Source organism: Schistocerca cancellata, chromosome 1 (assembly GCF_023864275.1).
Source record: "Schistocerca cancellata isolate TAMUIC-IGC-003103 chromosome 1, iqSchCanc2.1, whole genome shotgun sequence".
Lineage (NCBI taxonomy): Eukaryota > Metazoa > Arthropoda > Insecta > Orthoptera > Acrididae > Schistocerca > Schistocerca cancellata.
Window position 1 is genome coordinate 866,049,713 of NC_064626.1, and position 23,866 is coordinate 866,073,578.

Sequence of the window (23,866 nt, forward strand, 5' to 3'; positions counted from 1 at the left end):
CAGAGATATGCAATTGTTCATACTTTGCCCTTTCAAACACGCAAAAATGACTTGCTGTGCTGGTGCCATAAGTGCTCCGGTGCTAAGGTACACTCCTGGAAATTGAAATAAGAACACCGTGAATTCATTGTCCCAGGAAGGGGAAACTTTATTGACACATTCCTGGGGTCAGATACATCACATGATCACACTGACAGAACCACAGGCACATAGACACAGGCAACAGAGCATGCACAATGTCGGCACTAGTACAGTGTATATCCACCTTTCGCAGCAATGCAAGCTGCTATTCTCCCATGGAGACGATCGTAGAGATGCTGGATGTAGTCCTGTGGAACGGCTTGCCATGCCATTTCCACCTGGCGCCTCAGTTGGACCAGCGTTCGTGCTGGATGTGCAGACCGCGTGAGACGACGCTTCATCCAGTCCCAAACATCCTCAATGGGGGACAGATCCGGAGATCTTGCTGGCCAGGGTAGTTGACTTACACCTTCTAGAGCACGTTGGGTGGCACGGGATACATGCGGACGTGCATTGTCCTGTTGGAACAGCAAGTTCCCTTGCCGGTCTAGGAATGGTAGAACGATGGGTTTGATGACGGTTTGGATGTACCGTGCACTATTCAGTGTCCCCTCTACGATCACCAGTAGTGTACGGCCAGTGTAGGAGATCGCTCCCCACACCATGATGCTGGGTGTTGGCCCTGTGTGCCTCGGTCGTATGCAGTCCTGATTGTGGCGCTCACCTGCACGGCGCCAAACACGCATACGACCATCATTGGCACCAAGGCAGAAGCGACTCTCATCGCTGAAGACGACATGTCTCCATTCGTCCCTCCATTCACGCCTGTCGCGACACCACTGGAGGCGGGCTGCACGATGTTGGGGCGTGAGCGGAAGACGGCCTAACGGTGTGCGGGACCGTAGCCCAGCTTCATGGAGACGGTTGCGAATGGTCCTCGCCGATACCCCAGGAGCAACAGTGTCCCTAATTTGCTGGGAAGTGGCGGTGCGGTCCCCTACGGCACTGCGTAGGATCCTACGGTCTTGGCGTGCATCCGTGCGTCGCTGCGGTCCGGTCCCAGGTCGACGGGCACGTGCACCTTCCGCCGACCACTGGCGACAACATCGATGTACTTTGGAGACCTCACGCCCCATGTGTTGAGCAATTCGGCGGTACATCCACCCGGCCTCCCGCATGCCCACTATACGCCCTCGCTCAAAAGTCCGTCAACTGCACATACGGTTCACGTCCACGCTGTCACGGCATGCTACCAGTGTTAAAGACTGCGATGGAACTCCGTATGCCACGGCAAACTGGCTGACACAGACGGCGGCGGTGCACAAATGCTGCGCAGCTAGCGCCATTCGACGGCCAACACCGCGGTTCCTGGTGTGTCCGCTGTGCCGTGCGTGTGATCATTGCTTGTACAGCCCTCTCGCAGTGTGCGGAGCAAGTATGGTGGGTCTGACACACCGGTGTCAATGTGTTCTTTTTTCCATTTCCAGGAGTGTATTTCATAAGCTTCCATCTAACATAAGGAAAAAAATTAAGAACCCCAATCAGGCTCTCTACAGTTTGAATGATTATCTATACTGAAGCTTTCCATTACCTGCTTTGTAAGCAGGAGTGTTCACCATACGGCGGCAAGACAGTAGTAGTGTATTCGTAACAGCAGTCAGTATTTACAGATATAGGAAACTATTTTCTATGAAAATTACTTACGTATTTAAGTAAATATTAAGCTGCAAAAAGATGATAAACAGTAGCTGTTGAATAAGGATGAGGAAAATGCAATTTTTTCAGAGTAGCAGCTTTTCTTCAATTTTTTGGGTAACTTTTGGCAAGGTTAAGGAAGAATAGTATTAAGCAGCACAGTTATAATCATTGTTAATGAGTACCGGGCGTGAGTCATGCTTCGGTAGCTCAGTTGGTAGAGCACTTGCCCGCGAAAGGCAAAGGTCCCGAGTTCGAGTCTCGGTCGGGCACACAGTTTTAATCTGCCAGGAAGTTTCATATCAGCGCACACTCCGCTGCAGAGTGAAAATCTCATTCTGGAAACATCCCCCAGGCTGTGGCTAAGCCATGTCTCCGCAATATCCTTTCTTTCAGGAGTGCTAGTTCTGCAAGTTTCGCAGGAGAGCTTCTGTAAAGTTTGGAAGGTAGGAGACGAGGTACTGGCAGAAGTAAAGCTGTGAGTACCGGGCGTGAGTCGTGCGTCGGTAGCTCAGTTGGTAGAGCACTTGCCCGCGAAAGGCAAAGGTCCCGAGTTCGAGTCTCGGTCGGGCACACAGTTTTAATCTGCCAGGATGTTTCATATCAGCGCACACTCCGCTGCAGAGTGAAAATCTCATTCTGGATTGTTAATAAAGTTTACATATCAACTAACTTACTATATTCTGCTTCGCTTTTGATGGCAATGCTCATCAGTAAAGTTCTCATTCTTGATGGGATCTACTCAACACAGTAGATGGATGAATGAATATCAATGAAAGAGTTACAACACGAGTCACTGTACAAGTACTTATGGTCCTACGCATTTTATAAGCTGGCCCAAGGTGTTGATACATTACGCAAATTTAATAATACTAGAGCTAGTGATGATGATATTTCCCCGTAAAAGATTAAGGATGAACTATGACCTCGGTCTTCCTTTAAACAATGAATAAGCACGGCTAGGTTAATCTTTTGAACTGCCTCAGAGTTCAGTATCAACAGACTACAGCACAGAAATTCTGAACCTTGCAGAAGAAACTCGCAAACTGGTGAAAAGAACAATTTTACAGTGCCTTAGTTTAAATTGGTAGGCCGTAATTGATGCGTACTGTAATTTAAAAAACTGTCTAAAACTGTGCCGCAGTCTGCACGCGACTAAAATCCTTTCTCACTATTCTATGAATTGTGCTGAAGAATTCTATATACTCTGTAGCACTTTCTTTGCGTTGACATGCATAACAGAAATGTAAACGACTTTAGGTCGTCGAAGAATTATTTCAAACTGCACAGTAAACAATAACAAACCTTGGCACAAAAACAGGCAACCCTTCCCTACGGTCAAACAGCCAAAGTTCTCACGGACTGAAGATGAATCTCTTAATCGGCGCCGGAAAGATGTGTTGATTATTTATAATACATTCATTCAAATGCAAAACTCAACAACTGTTGTTTATTTAACAAGTGGGCTATGTTGCACGCGTTGTTTGTTTTCCTTGATAAAGATATTGTTGCTGTCTACAAATATTTGGCTGCAGTAAAACAAATGACGCCTGCAAAATTTGGTGTCAAGAAACAGCTGATCGTGTGTTGAACGCTGCGACTCACAGAGCGAATTTATTTTTAGCGTAATGGTGTCGTGATGTGTTGGGAGGGAGCGTGCCAGCTAAAATCTGAGAGTAAAAACTGTTTGTTCCAAACAAAGATAATTCGCAAAGGAAATTATTTACGGTATTCTACATGTTTGTTGCTCAGAACTTGACACTGCAGTTTTAGACAACTGAAAGTGTTTAAAGAAAACGAAAGTAGCATAATAATGAAAGGTAGGAAAAGCGTGTTTCGAGATGTTTTTCATCAGCCATACGACGATAAAACAAGAATAAAATTATACAACAGCAGCAAAGGTTGGTGTCCAGTAAGAGGAATGTCATCATGGATTGATTGTTGATCTATTTTTACATCGCTACCCGCTACCTATTTGAAGAAAATGAAACAACAGTACTAGATGTAAATGCAGTGGTCTGTGTTCATTTCCTTATAGTATTTTGAGCCTAGTAAAATGACTACGAATATAGGGATAGCAACGGGAACACCGCTGTAAGATCTGACTCACTTTAGTTGCTATTTACTAAACAAAAAAAACCGTATCAAATGAAATAATACTGTAAACTGAGAGCTATCCAATGAATAGGGAAATCCCCCCCCCCCCCCTCTTCACAGTAACTGCTGACACTAAGTACAGTAAGTATAGGCACCTGCTAAAGTAAATAGTGAGTTTGAAAGCACCCACGAAAAGTTTGATGTAGCAAACGATTAGCTGTCATGGGGACAGCAATGGAAAATGATGTATTGATGGAAAAAAAATTAAACTATCAAGTCCCTATATGAAGCAATAAAATTTCTTGACACCCTGAAAGCAAATTCGAAGCCAGTAAACGAAAGAAAGTTTACTAAGAATTAACATGCTCAAAGCTGTGATATTTACATTCATTCTGACGACTATGCAGCTAGAAGGGACGTTATCTATTAATTTAAATCCTGGTGTACAAAACTAATGCGCAGAATCATTCAGTGCAGTGATATTCCTGGCTCACACTTGTCATTTGTTCATCATGCTTTGCAGGTCCCATCAATAAGGAGAACTTGCAGGGATGTGGAAAGTAATCAAGTTAATTATAGAAAATTGAATAGTATATTGTGTCAACAACAAATAACCACTATAGGCTTACTGTTGACGCAATATGTGCTTAAGCCAATCAAATAGTCAAGTAAATTAGAACAAAGCTGCTCTTTATCTCCTATTGGTAGCTTAACATTTCAAACCAACAATTACAGCGTTTCAGCTTAAGGGAAAGTATTGTTAGAAACACAAACTTGTGGAAACTTACCAATGGTGTAAATAGACGATTGCCGTAATATGAAATTGTTTAACAAGTTTTTCATAAAGGACAACTGAACATCTTATCTGTGTGCAACATTTATTTGTAGTTTGTTGTACTATAAATTAACTCAACATTGCTTGCTTCTGACTTGGAACTGTAAAATTTGTTTTCTTCTTCTTGTGAAATGTTTCATTTTCAGTTTTGTGGCATTTGTGTACATAGCGGAGGTTCAGAGAAGAGTACTGTTTTTGTAATACCATGGATGTTTTTTGTCTGTCAGGAAGCCTCGATTTAATACAGAGACTTCGCTTACTGAAGAGCCTGCCTGTGCATAATGGCTGTGTGAATTCAATTTGTTGGAATGAGACAGGGGAATACATCCTTTCAGGCTCAGATGATCAACATCTTGTTGTAACACATGGTTACAATTATAAGGTAATATGTTCGAAACTGTAAAGTTTACTAGTTTTTATGTATACAGTTAGGCATATTACGTTCTTAGTACATTCTTAATAATGGTTGAGAAGACTCATCTGATATAGTGCAATTCATTAGTGCTCCATTGTAACTGTACCAGAGGGTCAAAATCTCTCATATTGAGAGGTTGCGGTGTAATGTCAAACTTGTTGATCAACAAATATTAGTTTATAGATCAGAGTCTTCAGATCTCTCTCGTAACACAGGTTAATACTGAAGGCTATAGTGTACTCCAGATGCTCTTATTATTGAACGATGGAGCACCATCAAGTTAATATATTTTCGGGTTTATGAAAACTCTCTAAATGTTCCCTGAGAAAACATTATAAACACCTGCATGGAACGCGAATTATTCTGTTTACTGTATCTGACACATCAGTAACCCATGTACTGTTTCTACAAGTCTGTCTGTCACTTTCAAGTGTTCATAGTAAACAATCACCAAAACTGACAATGGCCAGGAGAGTGATGTACTGACTACATGCCCCTCCACATCTGAATCCAATGATGCCTGTCAGCTGCAAACAGTCAGTAATGTTGGCCCCTCTGAGGCCTGTTCGTACAGAGTTAAGATTCACTGGATAGATATGTACCCGGTAGAGCAGTTCATAATGGGAATGAACCACCATGGTATACAGTCACTGTAAAGAAGAAATAGAGACTACTGCAAAATAGGAGTAAAACAAAGCATAGGGCCCTATAGATGCTGAATGAAACATGTTTGACTGTCGAGAGCAATGCATTGTGCCTTAAGTGACTATCGTAGCAATATATTGGCAAGTGATCTTCCGCATATCCAAAGAAATTCTGGTTGTATTTGAAGGCTGTTAGGGGCACCAAAGTTAGTGTCTGGTCCCTAGGGAATGAGACAGGAATTGAAATTGAGGGTAGCAAGGCAAAAGCTGATATACTTAACTCCATTTTCCAATGTTTTCAAAGGAAAACCCAGGAGAATTGGCCCAATTTAATCACTGTACCACAGAAAAGATGCATGAAATAAGTAATAGTGCCAGTTGTGTCGAGAAACAGTTGAAATCATTAAAATTGAACAAAGCTCTAGGACCCCCCCCCCCCCTTCCCGATGGAATCCCTATCAGATTCCGTACTAAATTTTCACCTGAGTTAGCCCCTCTTCTAACCATAATTTTTCATAGGTCCGTTGAACAAAAAACAGTGTCCAGTTCTTGGAAAAAACACAGGTCACACCCGTCTACAAATAGGATAGAAGAAGTGATCCACAAAACTATTGTCAACTATCCTTGTCATCGATTTGTTGTAGAATCTAAGAAATATTCTTAGCTCAAACATAATGAGGTGTCTTTAACAGAATGACCTCCTTAGTGCCAACCATCGTGGATTTTGAAAACACTGATCATGTGAAACTCGACTCGCCATTTCCTCACAATGACACTGAAAGCTTTAGATAAAGGCAAACAGGTAGATACAGTGTTTCTTGATTTCTCAGAAGCATTTGACTCAGCACTGCACCTATGCTTATTATCAAAAGTACGATCATATGGGGTATCAAGTGTAATTTGTGACTGAATTGAGGACTTCTTGGTAGCGAGAACACAGCATGGATGGAGAGTCATTGTCAGATGTAGAAGTAACTTCGAGTGTGCGCCAGGGAAGTGTGTTGGGGCCATTTTTGTTTGTGCCGTGTATTAATGACCTTGCAGACAATCGGGCTTTTTGCAGATGATGCAATTATCTATAATGAAGTACTATCTGAGAGAAGCTGAACAAATATTCACTCAGATCTCTGTAAGATTTTTACATAGTGCAGAGATTGGCAACTTGCTCTAAATGTTCAGAAATGTGAAATTTTGCACTTCACTAAAAGAAAAGAGGAAAAAAAAAAGTAGTCTCCTATGGCTATAATATCAATGAGTCACTTTTGGAATTGACCAACTCCTTTAAATACCTGGTGTGACACTTTGTAGGAATATGAAATGGAATGATCTCATATGTTCAGTCATGTGTAAAGCAGGTGGTAGACTTCGATTTATTGGTAGAATACTGGGGAAGTGCAATCAGTCTTCAAAGGAAATTGCCCACAGATCACTCATGTAACAGATTCTAGAACATTGCTCAAGTATGTTGGACCTGTACCAGACAGGACTAACAGAGGATATTGAACGTATGCAGAAAAGGACAGCACAAATGGTCACAGGTTTGTTAACACATACAGAGAAGGACAGTATGAATGGTCACAGGTTTGTTCAATACATGATAGAGTGTCAGAGAGATACAGAAGGAACTGAACTGGCAGCTTCTTGAAGACAGATATAAACTCTCTCAAGAAAGTCTATTAACAAAGTTTCAAGAATTGGCTTTAAATGATTACTCTAGGGATATACAGCAACTCCCTATGTACCGCTCACATAGGGATCGTGAGGATAAGATTAGAATTATTGCTACACACACACACACACAGAGGCATTCAGATAGTCATTCTACCAGTGCTCCATAAGTGAACGGAACAGGAAGAAACCCAAGTGACTGGTACAATGGGACGTAGACACTGCCATGCACCTCATGGTGGTTTTCAGAGAAGAGATGTAGGTGTAGATGAAGTTTTAGTGTAGATCTGCAGTATTAAATCAGTAAACATGATTTTAAATTAATTTAATCTGCCAATAACAGTATGAATGGTAGTAGTAATAACGAAATTACCCCAGAGCTCGTGCTTTCTCCAGGCGTTAGCAGTGGAAATCTTACAAATTTCAATTTTGTAGCCAGATGATAAGGTTCCATAGTTGTAAAATTCAGTTACTTGAGCACAGACAAACAGTGGCTTTCTCTACTTCCTGTGCTTTAATGAAGTGAAGTGAAATGATGGTATGGCATTGCTGGCCGAGATGCCCCATTCAGGGAAGTTTGGCCGTTGAGTGTGAGTCTTATTTCAGTCGACACCAAATTGGGCGACTCGCTTGCCAGTGATGAGGATGAAATGATGATGAGGACAACACAACACCCAGTCCACAAGCTTAGAAATTCTTCAATGCGGCTGGGAATCGAACACAGGCCCACTGCGTGGGAGGCAAGCACGTAAAAACATGGTATAAACTGGGGAGACATAACCTAAAAGTGCCCAGAAAACTTAGTGCTGAAAAGTCATTCTGAGAACATTCTCCACAATTGTCCTCACCAAAGTGTTTTTTGCTTGGTGAGCGTCTCCCTAATCTAAAAATGCTCAGAAAATTTACAATGGTGAAAAATCATTATGAAAACATTCTCCATAGCTATCTTGGCCAAAGTATTCTTTGCTTAATCAGCATCTTCTGATGTCACAAGTGTTTATTTAGAGTTTCAAGATACTGCCTTTCATGACTAAGCAGATGGATGTAGTCTGAGAATAACACTAACAAATGATGAAAGGCTGCCAGTTTCTAGCTGAGGGTCAGTTTTAAAATACTTCGATGTTTTGATGGGTTTTCATACTACTCATCTTGTAGCAAAGTAGTGAGATATTGCAGGTGTCCTGGTATTTACACGAGATAGACAAGCACAACCTCCCCATGGATACATGGGCTGAGGCTTGGGCGGTTGGTGGGCGAGAGGGTTGCTGGACGGGAACTGTGGAGTGGTAGTGAACCGAGACTGGAGGCTTTGTTTGAATCTCTTTGTGGACACTGTTAATCCAACTCATACGCTGGTCATACTTTCAGCATATAGTTGCTGATGTGGGATTGATAGAAATTAGGTTCCATGAAAATCTCACCAACGGTGATATCACCTCAATTCATTATGGAATCCTGTGTTAGCAGCTGAAGCCCATTCAGCGATGAACAGCATGTGAAGTTGCTCAAGAATACCCATGCAAAGACGCAAAACGTTTTAAGAGGTCTGAATTTCAAAAAAAGGAAACCTGGAAGGTCACAGTAATGGAACCACTTTTTTTTACTAATAGAGCAATCAACTATATTTATATTGAAATTCATTGAACATTTTGGATTAAACACTGACATTAACTGAGCATACAACTAAATTCAAACTATTTCACATAGTATTCTGTGGTTAGGAATGTCTTTTCTCACTGTCTGTTGTAGGAAATATTTTGGTTTTGCCCAGTGATACTAAAATTAGGAGAGTTGGTACTCGTGACAGAAGGACAGTTGTGAATCAATGTGTTTGTGTTTCCTGTTGCTACTGTTGTTATGTGATGTGACATTGTTGTTTTAGAAGTGGTTGAACACTTTGTATTAAAAACATGAAATGAATGGGTGTAAATGTTGAGAAAGGGCGTGCTAGTAATATTTTTTGATGGACCAGTTAAATGTCTCACATACCATTACATTGCCATCATTAGCTTTAACACTCTTTCATTTATGGGAACTTCAATCTCATGAAACAGATCTTGAGAAATATGGTAAGGAAATTTCTGGCAGAAGGTAAATAATTTAGAAGTAAAAGAGACCACTCACCGAATAGTAGAAGTAATGAGTCAAAACACACACAAACACACACACACACACACACACACACACACATATGCATGACTGTGTCTCATTGCTTCCGCTATTCAGTGTGTGGTCTCCTTTACTACTAAATTTTGTAAAATGTTGAAGAATTGTAAGAAAGATGCAGTGGATTAATTGATGTATTTTTCAGATGTTCGTTGTTCAAAGGAAAATGTGCCAAACCAAATAAGGAAACAGACCCTGACTTGCAGTCATTATAGGCATTCAGTTTGACTGCAAATGCCCGTTCCACAGGACAGATTTTGCATGGTGTGCAAGGTGGTGATCATTGCAGCTCCACCACACATCATATTTGTGGCAGAACAACAATTGCACCAGATGATGCTTGCTGCCACCACTTCCACTCCCCACCCCCAAAACACTATCTAGGCTTATTTAGACCATACTGCTATCAGCAGTTCATTAGTTTCACAGAAACTCAATATCCACATAGCACTCTTAAAATGCTCATATATGAGAATTGTCCCAATTTAGTCCTCATACCACTGAAAATGTGAATGAAATAAGTATTAGTGTCAATCGCATTGAGAAACAGCTGAAATTGTTAAAAAGCTCCAGGCCTCAATGGAATCCCTGTGAGACTCTACGCTGAGTTTGTGGCTGAGTTAGCCAATCTTCTAACTGTAATCTAGTTTAGATCCCTCGAACAAAAGATCATGCCCACTTCTTGGAAAAAGGCACAGGTCACACCTATCTACAGGGCTATTACAAATGATTGAAGCGATTTCATAAATTCACTGCAGCTCCATTCGTTGACATATGGTCACAACACACTACAGATATGTAGAAAAACTCATAAAGTTTTGTTCGGCTGAAGCCGCACTTCAGGTTTCTGCCGCCAGAGCGCTCGAGAGCGCAGTGAGACAAAATGGCGACAGGAGCCGAGAAAGCGTATGTCGTGCTTGAAATGCACTCACATCAGTCAGTCATAACAGTGCAACGACACTTCAGGACGAAGTTTAACAAAGATCCACCAACTGCCAACTCCATTCGGCAATGGTATGCGCAGTTTAAAGCTTCTGGATGCCTCTGTAATGGGAAATCAACGGGTCGGCCTGCAGTGAGCGAAGAAACAGTTGAACACGTGTATCTGGACATGCTGGAAAATTGGCTCATGCCACAACTGGAGACCGACAGCGCCGACTTCATCATTCAACAGGATGGTGCTCCACCGCACTTCCATCATGATGTTCGGCATTTCTTGAACAGGAGATTGGAAAACCGATGGATCGGTCGTGGTGGAGATCATTATCAGCAATTCATGTCATGGCCTCCACGCTCTCCCGACTTAACCCCATGCGATTTCTTTCTGTGGGGTTATGTGAAAGATTCAGTGTTTAAACCTCCTCTACCAAGAAACGTGCCAGAACTGCGAGCTCACATCAATGATGCTTTCGAACTCATTGATGGGGACATGCTGCGCCGAGTGTGGGAGGAACTTGATTATCGGCTTGATGTCTGCCGAATCACTAAAGGGGCACATATTGAACGTTTGTGAATGCCTAAAAAAACTTTTTGAGTTTTTGTATCTGTGTGCAAAGCATTGTGAAAATATCTCGAATAATAAAGTTATTGTAGAGCTGTAAAATCACTTCAATCATTTGTAATAACCCTGTACAAGGAGGGTAGTAGAAATGATCCACAACACTACCATCCAATATCCTTGACATCGATGTATTGTAGAATTTTAGAACATATTCTGAGCTCAAAAATAATGAGGTATCTTGAACAGAAAAGCTCCTCAGGGCCAACCAGCATGAGTTTCGAAAACATCAGTCATGTGAAACCCAATTCGCACTTCTCTCATGTGACATACTGAAAGTTTTGGGTCAAGGCAACCCATAGATATAGTATTTCTTGACTTCCAAACAAAATTTGACTTTGCACTGCACCTACACTTATTGTCGAAAGTGTGATCATATAGACTATCAAGAGAAATTTGCGACTGAATTGAGGACTTTTTGGTAGGGAGGACCCAGCATGTTATCTTGGATGGAGAGTCATCGCCAGATGCAGAAGTAACTTCGGGTGTGCCCCAGGCAATTGTGTTGGGGTCCTTGCTGTTCATGTTGTATATTGATGACCTTGCACACAATCAGGCTTTTTGCAGATAAAGCACTTGTCTATAATGAAGTACTAACTGAGAAAACTGCATAAATATTCAGCCAGATTTTGATAAGATTTCAACATCATGCAGAGATTGGTAACTTGCTCTAAATGTTCAGAAATGTTAAATTTCACATTTCACAAAATGAATAAAATATAGTATCCTATGACTTTAGTATCAATGAGTCACTGTTGAAATCAGCCAATTCGTGCAAATACCTGGTTGTGACACTTTGCAGGGATATGAAATGGAATGATCACATAGCGGGTGGTATCGGTTTATTGGTAGAATACTGGGGAAGTGCAGTCTATGAAAGAGATTTCTTACAAATCACTCATGTAACAGTTTCTAGAACATTGCTCAAGTGTGTACCAGATGGGACTACTAGAGGATATTGAATATGTACAGAGAAGGGCAGCCTGAATGGTCAGAGGTTTGATTAGTCCATGGGAAAGTGTCAGGGATACTGAAGGAACTGAACTGGCAGACTCTTGAAGACAGATGTAAACTCTCCTAAGAAAGTCTAGTAACCAAGTTCCTAAAATGGGTTCAAATGATTACTCTAGGGATATACTACAACCCTCTATGTATCCCTCACATAGGCATCGTGAGGATAAGATTAGAATAATAGCTGCACACACACACACACACACACACACACACACACACACACACAAAGGCATTCAAGTAATCATTCTTCCAACACTCCATATGTGAGTGGAACAGGAAGAAACCCTAATAACTGGTACAATGGGACGTACCCTCTGCCATGCACCTCAAGATGGTTTGCAGAGTATAGATGTAGATGTAGATGAAGATATGAAAGTCCTGTTTCTGTGTGTAACTCAGATAAGGCATTGCTTGATAGTGGTCTGCTTTACTACGTCTGGGAATAAGTTTGCCCATAACAGCTTTCTTTAGTGACTGTAAAAGTACGTATAATGTAAAAATCTAAGTTCACTGGTGACACACCAGTTGTAAAATTCATTTTTTATTGCTAGTTGTTTTACACGTTCCCCTGTGCCATACTGTGTGTGTGTGTCCTAATGTTATTTTTGTTGTATAACTTTACAATTTAAAACTTTGTAGTGCATTTTCCAGGTTCTTACTGATCTGAAAACTAGTCACCGTGCCAACATATTCAGTGCTAAGTTCCTACCAAGCAGTGGTGACACAAGTATCATCTCATGTTCTGGTGATGGCATAATACTCTACACTGGTTGGTACTCCTCTGTGATGTAGATTAGACATGGATGTATGAATTTGGAAATAATTGGTCTCATAATAGAAATATTTTCCAATAGACTATTTTATAATGTATGGTTGTATTACAGTGCATTTTTGAAGTTTTATGCTAAGCCTGGAAGGAAATTACTTTTCTATGAGTGAACTTTGAATAATATGAAATTCTCTTGTTTGTTTTGAAAGCATTAACTCAGAATTTGTAGTCTTCCAGCACCTCACTGAAATTTTTATTAAATCTAACAGTTCCGTTTTGTTTACTTGAATACCCCGTTAATATTTAAGTCAGTAAAGAAGTTGCTTGAGCTGAGTGTTTAATAATTTGTCACTACCACAGTTTTATTGTAACAATGTATTAAACAGACACAGCAGATCTGGAACAGGGAAGGATTTTGTGGCTTACATGAAAACGTGGCCTAAGGACAATGTGCACATAGAAAGTTAACTTTTTGAATAACTGTGTAGTACGTACAAAATTGTAACACATACTAACCAAATGGATGATTTGACAGCAGATTCTTTCTTAAAAGAATTTTTATCATAATTAATGGTCCTATAGCAATTTTCAGTAGTTGCAGGGGCAACAGTCTGGATGATTGACTGATCTGGCCTTGTAACATTAACCAAAACGGTCTTGCTGTGCTGGTACTGCGAACAGCTGAAAGCAAGGGGAAACTACAGCCGTAATTTTTCCCGAGGACATGCAGCTCTACTGTATGATTAAATGATGATGGCGTCCTCTTGGGTAAAATAATCCGGAGGTAAAATAGTCCCCCATTCGGATCTCCGGGCGGGGACTACTCAGGAGGACGTCGTTATCAGGAGAAAGAAAACTGGCGTTCTACGGATCGGAGCGTGGAATGTCAGATCCCTTAATCGGGCAGGTAGGTTAGAAAATTTAAAAAGGGAAATGGATAGGTTAAAGTTAGATATAGTGGGAAATAGTGAAGTTCGGTGGCAGGAGGAACAAGACTTTTGGTCAGGTGATTACAGGGTTATAAATACAAAATCAAATAGGGGTAATGCAGGAGTAGGTTTAATAATGAATAAAAAAATAGGAGTGCGGGTTAGCTACTACAAACAGCATAGTGAACGCATTATTGTGGCCAAGATAGACACACAGCCCATGCCTACTACAGTAGTAGAAGTTTATATGCCAACTACCTCTGCAGATGATGAAGAAATAGATGAAATATATGACGAGATAAAAGAAATTATTCAGGTAGTGAAGGGAGACGAAAATTTAATAGTCATGGGTGACTGGAATTCGTCAGTAGGAAAAGGGAGAGAAGGAAACATACACTCCTGGAAATGGAAAATAGAACACATTGACACCGGTGTGTCAGACCCACCATACTTGCTCCGGACACTGCGAGAGGGCTGTACAAGCAATGATCACACGCACGGCACAGCGGACACACCAGGAACCGCGGTGTTGGCCGTCGAATGGCGCTAGCTGCGCAGCATTTGTGCACCGCCGCCGTCAGTGTCAGCCAGTTTGCCGTGGCATACGGAGTTCCATCGCAGTCTTTAACACTGGTAGCATGCCGCGACAGCGTGGACGTGAACCGTATGTGCAGTTGACGGACTTTGAGCGAGGGCGTATAGTGGGCATGCGGGAGGCCAGGTGGACGTACCGCCGAATTGCTCAACACGTGGGGCGTGAGGTCTCCACAGTACATCGATGTTGTCGCCAGTGGTCGGCGGAAGGTGCACATGCCCGTCGACCTGCGACCGGACCGCAGCGATGCACGGATGCACGCCAAGACCGTAGGATCCTACGCAGTGCCGTAGGGGACCGCACCGCCACTTCCCAGCAAATTAGGGACACTGTTGCTCCTGGGGTATCGGCGAGGACCATTCGCAACCGTCTCCATGAAGCTGGGCTACGGTTCCGCACACCGTTAGGCCGTCTTCCGCTCACGCCCCAACATCGTGCAGCCCGCCTCCAGTGGTGTCGCGACAGGCGTGAATGGAGGGACGAATGGAGACGTGTCGTCTTCAGCGATGAGAGTCGCTTCTGCCTTGGTGTCAATGATGGTCGTATGCGTGTTTGGCGCTGTGCAGGTGAGCGCCACAATCAGGACTGCATACGACCGAGGCACACAGGGCCAACACCCGGCATCATGGTGTGGGGAGCGATCTCCTACACTGGCCGTACACCACTGGTGATTGTCGAGGGGACACTGAATAGTGCACGGTACATCCAAACCGTCATCGAACCCATCGTTCTACCATTCCTAGACCGGCAAGGGAACTTGCTGTTCCAACAGGACAATGCACGTCTGCATGTATCCCGTGCCACCCAACGTGCTCTAGAAGGTGTAAGTCAACTACCCTGGCCAGCAAGATCTCCGGATCTGTCCCCCATTGAGCATGTTTGGGACTGAATGAAGCGTCGTCTCACGCGGTCTGCACGTCCAGCACGAACACTGGTCCAACTGAGGCGCCAGGTGGAAATGGCATGGCAAGCCGTTCCACAGGACTACATCCAGCATCTCTACGATCGTCTCCATGGGAGAATAGCAGCCTGCATTGCTGCAAAAGGTGGATATACACTGTACTAGTGCCGACATTGTGCATGCTCTGTTGCCTGTGTCTATGTGCCTGTGGTTCTGTCAGTGTGATCATGTGATGTATCTGACCCCAGGAATGTGTCAATAAAGTTTCCCCTTCCTGGGACAATGAATTCACGGTGTTCTTATTTCAATTTCCAGGAGTGTAGTAGGTGAATATGGATTGGGGGGAAGGAATGAAAGAGGAAGCCACCTTGTAGAATTTTGCACAGAGCATAACTTAATCATAGCCAACACTTGGTTCAAGAATCATAAAAGAAGGTTGTATACCTGGAAGAATCCTGGAGATACTAAAAGGTATCAGATAGATTATATAATGGTAAGACAGAGATTTAGGAACCAGGTTTTAAATTGTAAGACATTTCCTGCGGCAGATGTGGATTCTGACCACTATCTATTGGTTATGAACTGCAGATTGAAACTAAAGAAACTGCAAAAAGTTGGGAATTTAAGGAGATGGGACCTGGATAAACTGAAAGAACCAGAGGTTGTAGAGAGTTTCAGGGAGAGCATAAGGGAACAATTGACAGGAATGGGGGAAAGAAATACAGTAGAAGAAGAATGGGTAGCTCTGAGGGATGAAGTAGTTAAGGCAGCAGAGGATCAAGTAGGTAAAAAGACGAGGGCTAATAGAAATCCTTGGGTAACAGAAGAAATATTGAATTTAATTGATGAAAGGAGAAAATATAAAAATGCAGTAAATGAAGCAGGCAAAAAGGAATACAAACGTCTCAAAAATGATATCGACAGGAAGTGCAAAATGGCTAAGCAGGGATGGCTAGAGGACAAATGTAAGGATGTAGATGCTTGTCTCACTAGGGGTAAGATAGATACTGCCTACAGGAAAATTAAAGATACCTTTGGAGAGAAGAGAACCACTTGTATGAATATCAAGCGCTCAGATGGCAACCCAGTTCTAAGCAAAGAAGGGAAGGCAGAAAGGTGGAAGGAGTATATAGAGGGTTTATACAAGGGCGATGTACTTGAGGACAATGTTATGGAAATGGAAGAGGATGTAGATGAAGACAAAATGGGAGATAAGATACTGCGTGAAGAGTTTGACAGAGCACTGAAAGACCTGAGTCGAAACAAGGCCCCGGGAGTAGACAACATTCCATTTGAACTACTGATGGCCTCGGGAGAGCCAGTCATGACAAAACTCTACCATCTGGTGAGCACGATGTATGAGACAGGCGAAATACCCTCAGACTTCAAGAAGAATATAATAATTCCAATCCCAAAGAAAGCAGGTGTTGACAGATGTGAAAATTACCGAACTATCAGTTTAATAAGTCACAGCTGCAAAATACTAACGCGAATTCTTTACAGACGAATGGAAAAACTGGTAGAAGCCGACCTCGGGGGAGATCAGTTTGGATTCCGTAGAAATGTTGGAACACGTGAGGCAATACTGACCTTACGACTTATCTTAGAAGAAAGATTAAGAAAAGGCAAACCTACGTTTCTAGCATTTGTAGACTTAGAGAAAGCTTTTGACAATGTTAACTGGAATACTCTCTTTCAAATTCTGAAGGTGGCAGGGGTAAAATACAGGTAGCGAAAGGCTATTTACAGTTTGTACAGAAACCAGATGGCAGTTATAAGAGTCGAGGGGCATGAAAGGGAAGCAGTGGTTGGGAAAGGAGTAAGACAGGGTTGTAGCCTCTCCCCGATGTTATTCAATCTGTATATTGAGCAAGCAGTAAAGGAAACAAAAGAAAAATTCAGAGTAGGTATTAAAATTCATGGAGAAGAAGTAAAAACTTTGAGGTTCGCCGATGACATTGTAATTCTGTCAGAGACAGCAAAGGACTTGGAAGAGCAGTTGAACGGAATGGACAGTGTCTTGAAAGGAGGATATAAGATGAACATCAACAAAAGCAAAACGAGGATAATGGAATGTAGTCAAATTAAGTCGGGTGATGCTGAGGGAATTAGATTAGGAAATGAGACACTTAAAGTAGTAAAGGAGTTTTGCTATTTAGGGAGTAAAATAACCGATGATGGTCGAAGTAGAGAGGATATAAAATGTAGACTGGCAATGGCAAGGAAAGCATTTCTCAAGAAGAGGAATTTGTTAACATCGAGTATAGATTTAAGTGTCAGGAAGTCGTTTCTGAAAGTATTTGTATGGAGTGTAGCCATGTATGGAAATGAAACATGGACGATAACTAGTTTGGACAAGAAGAGAATAGAAGCTTTCGAAATGTGGTGCTACAGAAGAATGCTGAAGATAAGGTGGGTAGATCACGTAACTAATGAGGAGGTATTGAATAGGATTGGGGAGAAGAGAAGTTTGTGGCACAACTTAACTAGAAGAAGGGATCAGTTGGTAGGGCATGTTTTGAGGCATCAAGGGATCACAAATTTAGCATTGGAGGGCAGTGTGGAGGGTAAAAATCGTAGAGGGAGACCAAGAGATGAATACACTAAGCAGATTCAGAAGGATGTAGGTTGCAGTAGATACTGGGAGATGAAGAAGCTTGCACAGGATAGAGTAGCATGGAGAGCTGCATCAAACCAGTCTCAGGACTGAAGACCACAACAACAACAACAGCAATTGTAAAATATAGTCATGACATCAAATTTAGTTCTTAACATTTAGAGAACGTTATCAGATATGAAGTTTTGTTATGGTTTTAGGACACAATTTAGGAAAGGTTTAAAGGCCATAATCACTGTACACTTAAACATAACCTCAGATACCAACACCTTTTCTGTAATTACCATGTTTCTATTTTTGATGTACATCAGATTTTGTTATATCAGATAGTTACATATTCTCTGTCAGTGACACACAAATGTAGGCACCTTTAATGCAAAAAAGTTTGTGTTAAATTAATCAACCAAAAGGTATTTTGCATCACTTCTTATTTGCTTGTTTCTTCTCACACTATGAGGAAGCCATCTGCACATAATATTAAATTTCTTTGAAGATAATTAACCCTGGAAGTAATTTTGGGTAAATTGTTTCATTTTCACAATTTGAAATAACTCAGTGTCAGTGCTATTTCAGGATGCTAAAAAAACTGTATGAGGTAACCTCTTACAGATTAAAGCAAAGTCCTCCACTCTAGATGTAGCATCCTGTTGAGAGTATAATGAATTTGGTGCTCTGTTCCATGTGAAGGGAAAAATTATAATTTGTTATTGGTTTTCAGTAATCCAGCTTGAAGTTTTGATGTAGCAACATTTTATCAAACCCATTACATCACTGAACTTTATTTGTGAGGCCACTTTCATGGTACAATTTTGTATGTGCATCATATATGTTACGTGTGTCTATTCTGAGGTGGATAGACATTTATTTGTTTGTTTGTCATACCACTGTGACTGGAAGTAAGTCTGATAAGTTATGCCTCCCCGGGAGCTCATGTCTCCTTTATGAGTATATGCAATGTGCATGAGACCTTAAGCCACCACAGAATTGTTCTCTTTCTTTCCTATGCCACAATTCCCCCATCTTCATCCCCCCTACCCCTCTCTCTCTCTCTCTTTCTCTCTCCCTCCCCTTCCCCCTCCCTCTGTTGTGCCCAGTTGACCTTAGTGTTGCATCTTGATGCCACTGTGTCTATTCTTTAAGTTGTTTCTTCAGGTTGTTTTCCTTGCTTTCTTCTCGTGATTATCTTTTTGGTAAAATATTAGTATCCCTGATTTTGGGTTTGACTCTGCACATTTTCTTTCCATATTTTTACTGTAGTGTGGACCATATGGTGGAAAAGACCTAAGTGGGACACATCCACAGGACAGTAAAATCACCTATGCATTTCCTCTATTTAGATATGTACTGTTGCCAACAAGCCACAATGGTAGCCAATCCGACATTTTGGGGTCATCAGGCGTCAGGTACCTTCTCCATCATTACCACCTGACATTGAAGGATTTGAGTGGTTGATGCTCAAGCTGTTACTGCCCTATGTAAAATATCTTTCCTTGTAGGGCATATTGAGTCTGAACTATGGCCTCAAGCAGGAGGATGTAGCCATGATTGGGTGGCACCCTTGAAGAGCTTTGACGGATCGGTGGCAGACATACTGCCCACAACCTTTCCTTCCTGTCACTTGGACAAGGGAATGATTAGAAAACAAGAAAAATAAATTTACACATTGTTTAGGTCGTGCTAGGACAGATTGTCATTCCATCGCAACAATGACATTACTGTTTGTTAAGTATGTCACAGATAATTTTGATGAACTAGTTACCCTGGAAAAAAGGTGGAATGGATCTGTGTAGAGTAAAGCAGAAACTGAAATCCCTATCTTAAGCACTCCAATCTGGAAACATTTTAGGAGATGCCCCTAGCACTATTGCCCCGCCCAATATCCTGTGTACAACCAAAGGCATTATCTTTCAAGTGTAAAACACTCCAGCTGAACAAAGAACTCAGAGCAAACATAGAACATCACAGCACGAATTTTGTACAGCATATATAGAAGGTCTCAAAGGAAAATTGGGTGGACATTGCTGCTTTCATATTGGCATTTGAAGGACACATCCTACCAGAAAACATAAATATTATGGCATATAGCTGTGGCGCTAAGCCTTACGTTCTGCTACTCACAAGGTGTTTCTGATGTTTTAGTTTTGATCATGTACCATCTTTTTGTCCTTCAGAACCCATCTCTGGCAATTGTGGCAGAGCTCCATATGATGACCACCCTTGTGAAAAAACTTCGCTGTGTGCAGTCTGCCCAGACCATCATTTTCCCAGTGTTGCAAGTTGTCTCAGTTTCTAAGAAGGAAAAGAGAACACAGGAACAGAGTATATCAAAACTCGAATAAGTACGAATGTCTCCATTTAATTTATATGAAAATGAAATTTGTGAAGGCTATAGTTAGCAACTTCTCTGTTCCAAGTTGTGAACTACCTATCATATCAATAAATGATTCGAGGAAGAAGTTACTACTTCCTTTTGACATCACCTAAGCTGAGCCTTGCTGGTAGCAGTCACTTCCATCCTCCACCCTCCTCCTTAGGTGTGTTCTCCTCTTGCATTTTAACTGCCTGACACACAAGAATAACAATCACTGGGAGGAGTGGATACGGCAACCAGGCCATAGAACAGTCCTATTGTCATTTTATTTGGATAAAGAAGCTGAGGAAACCTCTCAAGAATTTGTAAAGCAAAAACTACATTGAGAGTACCACTTGACTTCGAATTTCCCCCATGTGAGACAGATCTGTTGATTAATTAATAAGACTTAATTACTGATGGACAAAGTTCAGAAAGTACAACAGGCTAAGAAGCAACTGTGGATTTATTAATGGCCGTGTAGATGACACTTATGAAATCTGAATAATGAAATTGGGTCATGAAATTCTAATAACAACTTAAGTTCAAAAGTCATTCATTCTGGGACGATATTACCTTCATTCATGCTAACATTAAATATTATTCATGTACATAGCCAAATTCATATTATGGTTCTGTTTCAACAATACCTCTTATTGACTCTGGCCAGTTGTGACCATCATGACTATCATGCTGCCTATCCAAAACCAGTTGTAACCAGAGATTTAGCCAAACTTTTCCGCAACTCACAGAGGCTATATTTATTCTTGTATTGACAAAGGTACGGAAATGGTAACCCCACTTCCCCATAACTCTTATAATTTTGACCTTGGTTTCCTCATGTGTTTGTCAAATCTAAGGACAGAAACTCAAACAGGCCCTGACCAAAATATTCAAGTTATTCAAGAAATATTATAAAAGGCAAGAAAGATCAGACACTCACTAATGTTGTGGGATGTCTATAACTAATATACAAATTGCATAATTAACATAGCTGTAACTACTGGAAAGACATACAATGTCAACAAAAATAAACAATTACGAAGGCAACGTCTAAGTAGGTAACAAACAAATACGGAGAAAACTTGTTAGTGGAATACAGTCATAGAGGAAAAAAGGACCAATCTAATCTAACTTTGAAACTGTGGCCACTATTAAATAATCAAGAAGATAGCAGTTTTAAAGATACTAATTAATAAACAAGATCACTTCTGTAAAAACACAGTCATGTACTTCTGTGTAAGCACTCAGTCTGATATGTAATTAAGTAATACGAAATCAGTGTCAAATCTTGAAAGACTTTAAAAGTAATATTAGGTTGACTGGTTTATGATTCTCTGTTAGTGCAGTCATTTGATGTAACAGTTGAATATTTATGGAGTAAAATGTTTTTTCGTAAAAAGTTAGTTATGTGAAAAAGAGAGCTCTAAAGACATAAAAACATCTTGCAGCAATATTCAGATCATAGTACCCCAAGATAAATAATAGATGCTATTAAACAAGATTATTAAATCATTACATTACATAGCGTTTAGATAAAATTGTTTCATCAGAAAATTTATGTCTAAAATTGGTAGTATAAGTTTACTAAAATGTTAGAGTATGATTCAGAAAGACCTTCAAAAATGGTAAATTCCCTTTTTTTTTATGTAGATGCACTTTCATGATGCACTATTTAATTCACCATTTCACTATGCTCTGTTTTTAAACACTTCACTCTGACATACTCATACACTATGTGCTCAAAACATACGTTTTTGATATTAGGTGCATTGTTGTGCCACCTACTGCCAGGTACTCCATAACAGCAACCTCAGTAGTCATTAGACATCGTCAGAGACCAGACTGGGCCACTCCACAGAACTCACGGACTTCAAAAGTGGTCATGTGATTGGGCGTCACTTGTGTCATACGTTTGTACGCGAGATTTCCACACTCCTAAACATCCCTAGGTCCGCTGTTTCCGATGTGATAGTGAAGTGGAAATGTGAAGGGACACGTACAGCACAAAAGCGTACAGGCTGACTCCATGTGTTAACTTACAGAGACCGCCGATGGTTGAAGAGGGTTGTAATGTGTAACAGGCAGACATCTATCCAGACCATCACACAGGAATTCCAAACTACACCAGGATCCACTGCAAGTACTATGACGATTAGGTGAGAGGTGAGAAAACTTGGATTTCATGGTCGAGTAGCTGCTTATAAGCCACACATTGCACTGGTAAATGCCAAATGACGCCTCGCTTGGTGTAAGGAGCATAAACATTGGACGATTGAACAATGGAAAAACATTGTGTGGAGTGATGAATCACGGTAGACGGTGTAGTGATCCAATGGCAAGGTGTGGGTTTGGAGAATGCCTGGTGAACATCATCTGCCAATGTGTGTAGTGCCAACAGTAAAATTTGGAGCCGGTGGTGTTATGGTGTGGTCATGTTTTTCATGGAAGGGGCTTGCACCCCTTGTTGTTTTGCATGGCACTATCAGAGCACAGACCTACAATGATGTTTTAAGTACCTCCTTGCTTCCCACAGCTGAAGAGCAATTTGGGGATAGCTATTGCATCTTACAACGTGATCGAGCACCTGTTCATAATGCATGGCCTGTTGTGGCATGGTTACATGACAGTAACATCCCAGTAACTGGCCTGCACAGAGTCCTTACCAGAATCCTATAGAACACCTGTGGAATGTTTTGGAACGCCGACTTCATGCCAGGCCTCACCGACCGACATCGATACCTCTCCTCAGTGCAGCACTCTGTGAAGAATGGGCTGCCATTCCCCAGGAAACTGTCCAGCACCTGATTGAACTTAAGCCTTCGAGAGTGGAAGCTGTCACCAAGGTTAAGGGGTTGGCCGATCCATATTGAATTCCAGCATTACTGATGGGGGGCGCCATGAACTTTTCAGCCAGGTGTCTGGATACTTTTGATCACATAGTGTAGCATGAGAATATCATAGCAAAGAGGAGAAGATATAACAGGCTACAGGGGATGCCTCGTGAAGAAAACAATGCATTGTGGAATGCAATGAAGTTGCATTGAAGTTGTGGGCATAGTACATGTTTGGATTCCATGCAGTTTGACAGACATGCAGTGGGGAGGTAAGATGGTGGGCTTCGTAGCAGCTGCTCATGTGATGTCCTCAACTGGAAGCACCAGCAGTTGCAGTAGACAGCAGCTGGCAGTACAGTTGTCACAAAACATGTGCTCCAGTGGCGGTGGGTGGTTGGGGTCCCAGTGCACTAGTGTACCGACTGAGGCAGAGATGTTTTAACAACGTTAGTTGTATGGCAACAAAACAACCAAGTGTTGTGTGAAGGCAGAGGCTACTGCACTTGTGTCATGAGGGGGTAATTAGTTTTAACACTCAATGACTTCTGCATGCATATAAAAAAGGGAAAAAAGATAGTAATATATATGGCATGACACTTTCTATTGTGAACTTACTGAAGATACCAAAACCAGTCTATACATTCACTGGAGATACCCGAACCAATCTGTTTACATGGAGATAAAGGTGCACTACAGTGTGTAGAAAGTTCTTGAACATATGAAATGTAATTTCTATCAAATACTTGATACCAATA

At 41.5% G+C, this 23,866-nt stretch overlaps 1 protein-coding gene across 3 annotated transcripts in view; it reads left to right on the plus strand.

The window, feature by feature from the left end:
* Positions 1-3,172: 3,172 nt before the first annotated feature.
* Positions 3,173-23,866, plus strand: part of LOC126189637 (DDB1- and CUL4-associated factor 6-like) — a 202,828-nt gene continuing 182,134 nt past the window's right edge. Inside the window, exons 1-3 of one of the 3 annotated variants that reach the window (XM_049930961.1) lie at positions 3,173-3,617; positions 4,876-5,030; positions 12,765-12,882. In XM_049930961.1, the coding sequence (XP_049786918.1) occupies positions 3,530-3,617; positions 4,876-5,030; positions 12,765-12,882 (361 nt within the window). In that variant the 5' untranslated portion in view covers positions 3,173-3,529. The remainder of the gene's footprint in view (positions 3,618-4,875; positions 5,031-12,764; positions 12,883-23,866) is intronic. The other 2 variants (XM_049930960.1, XM_049930959.1) reach the window with 2 other exon arrangements.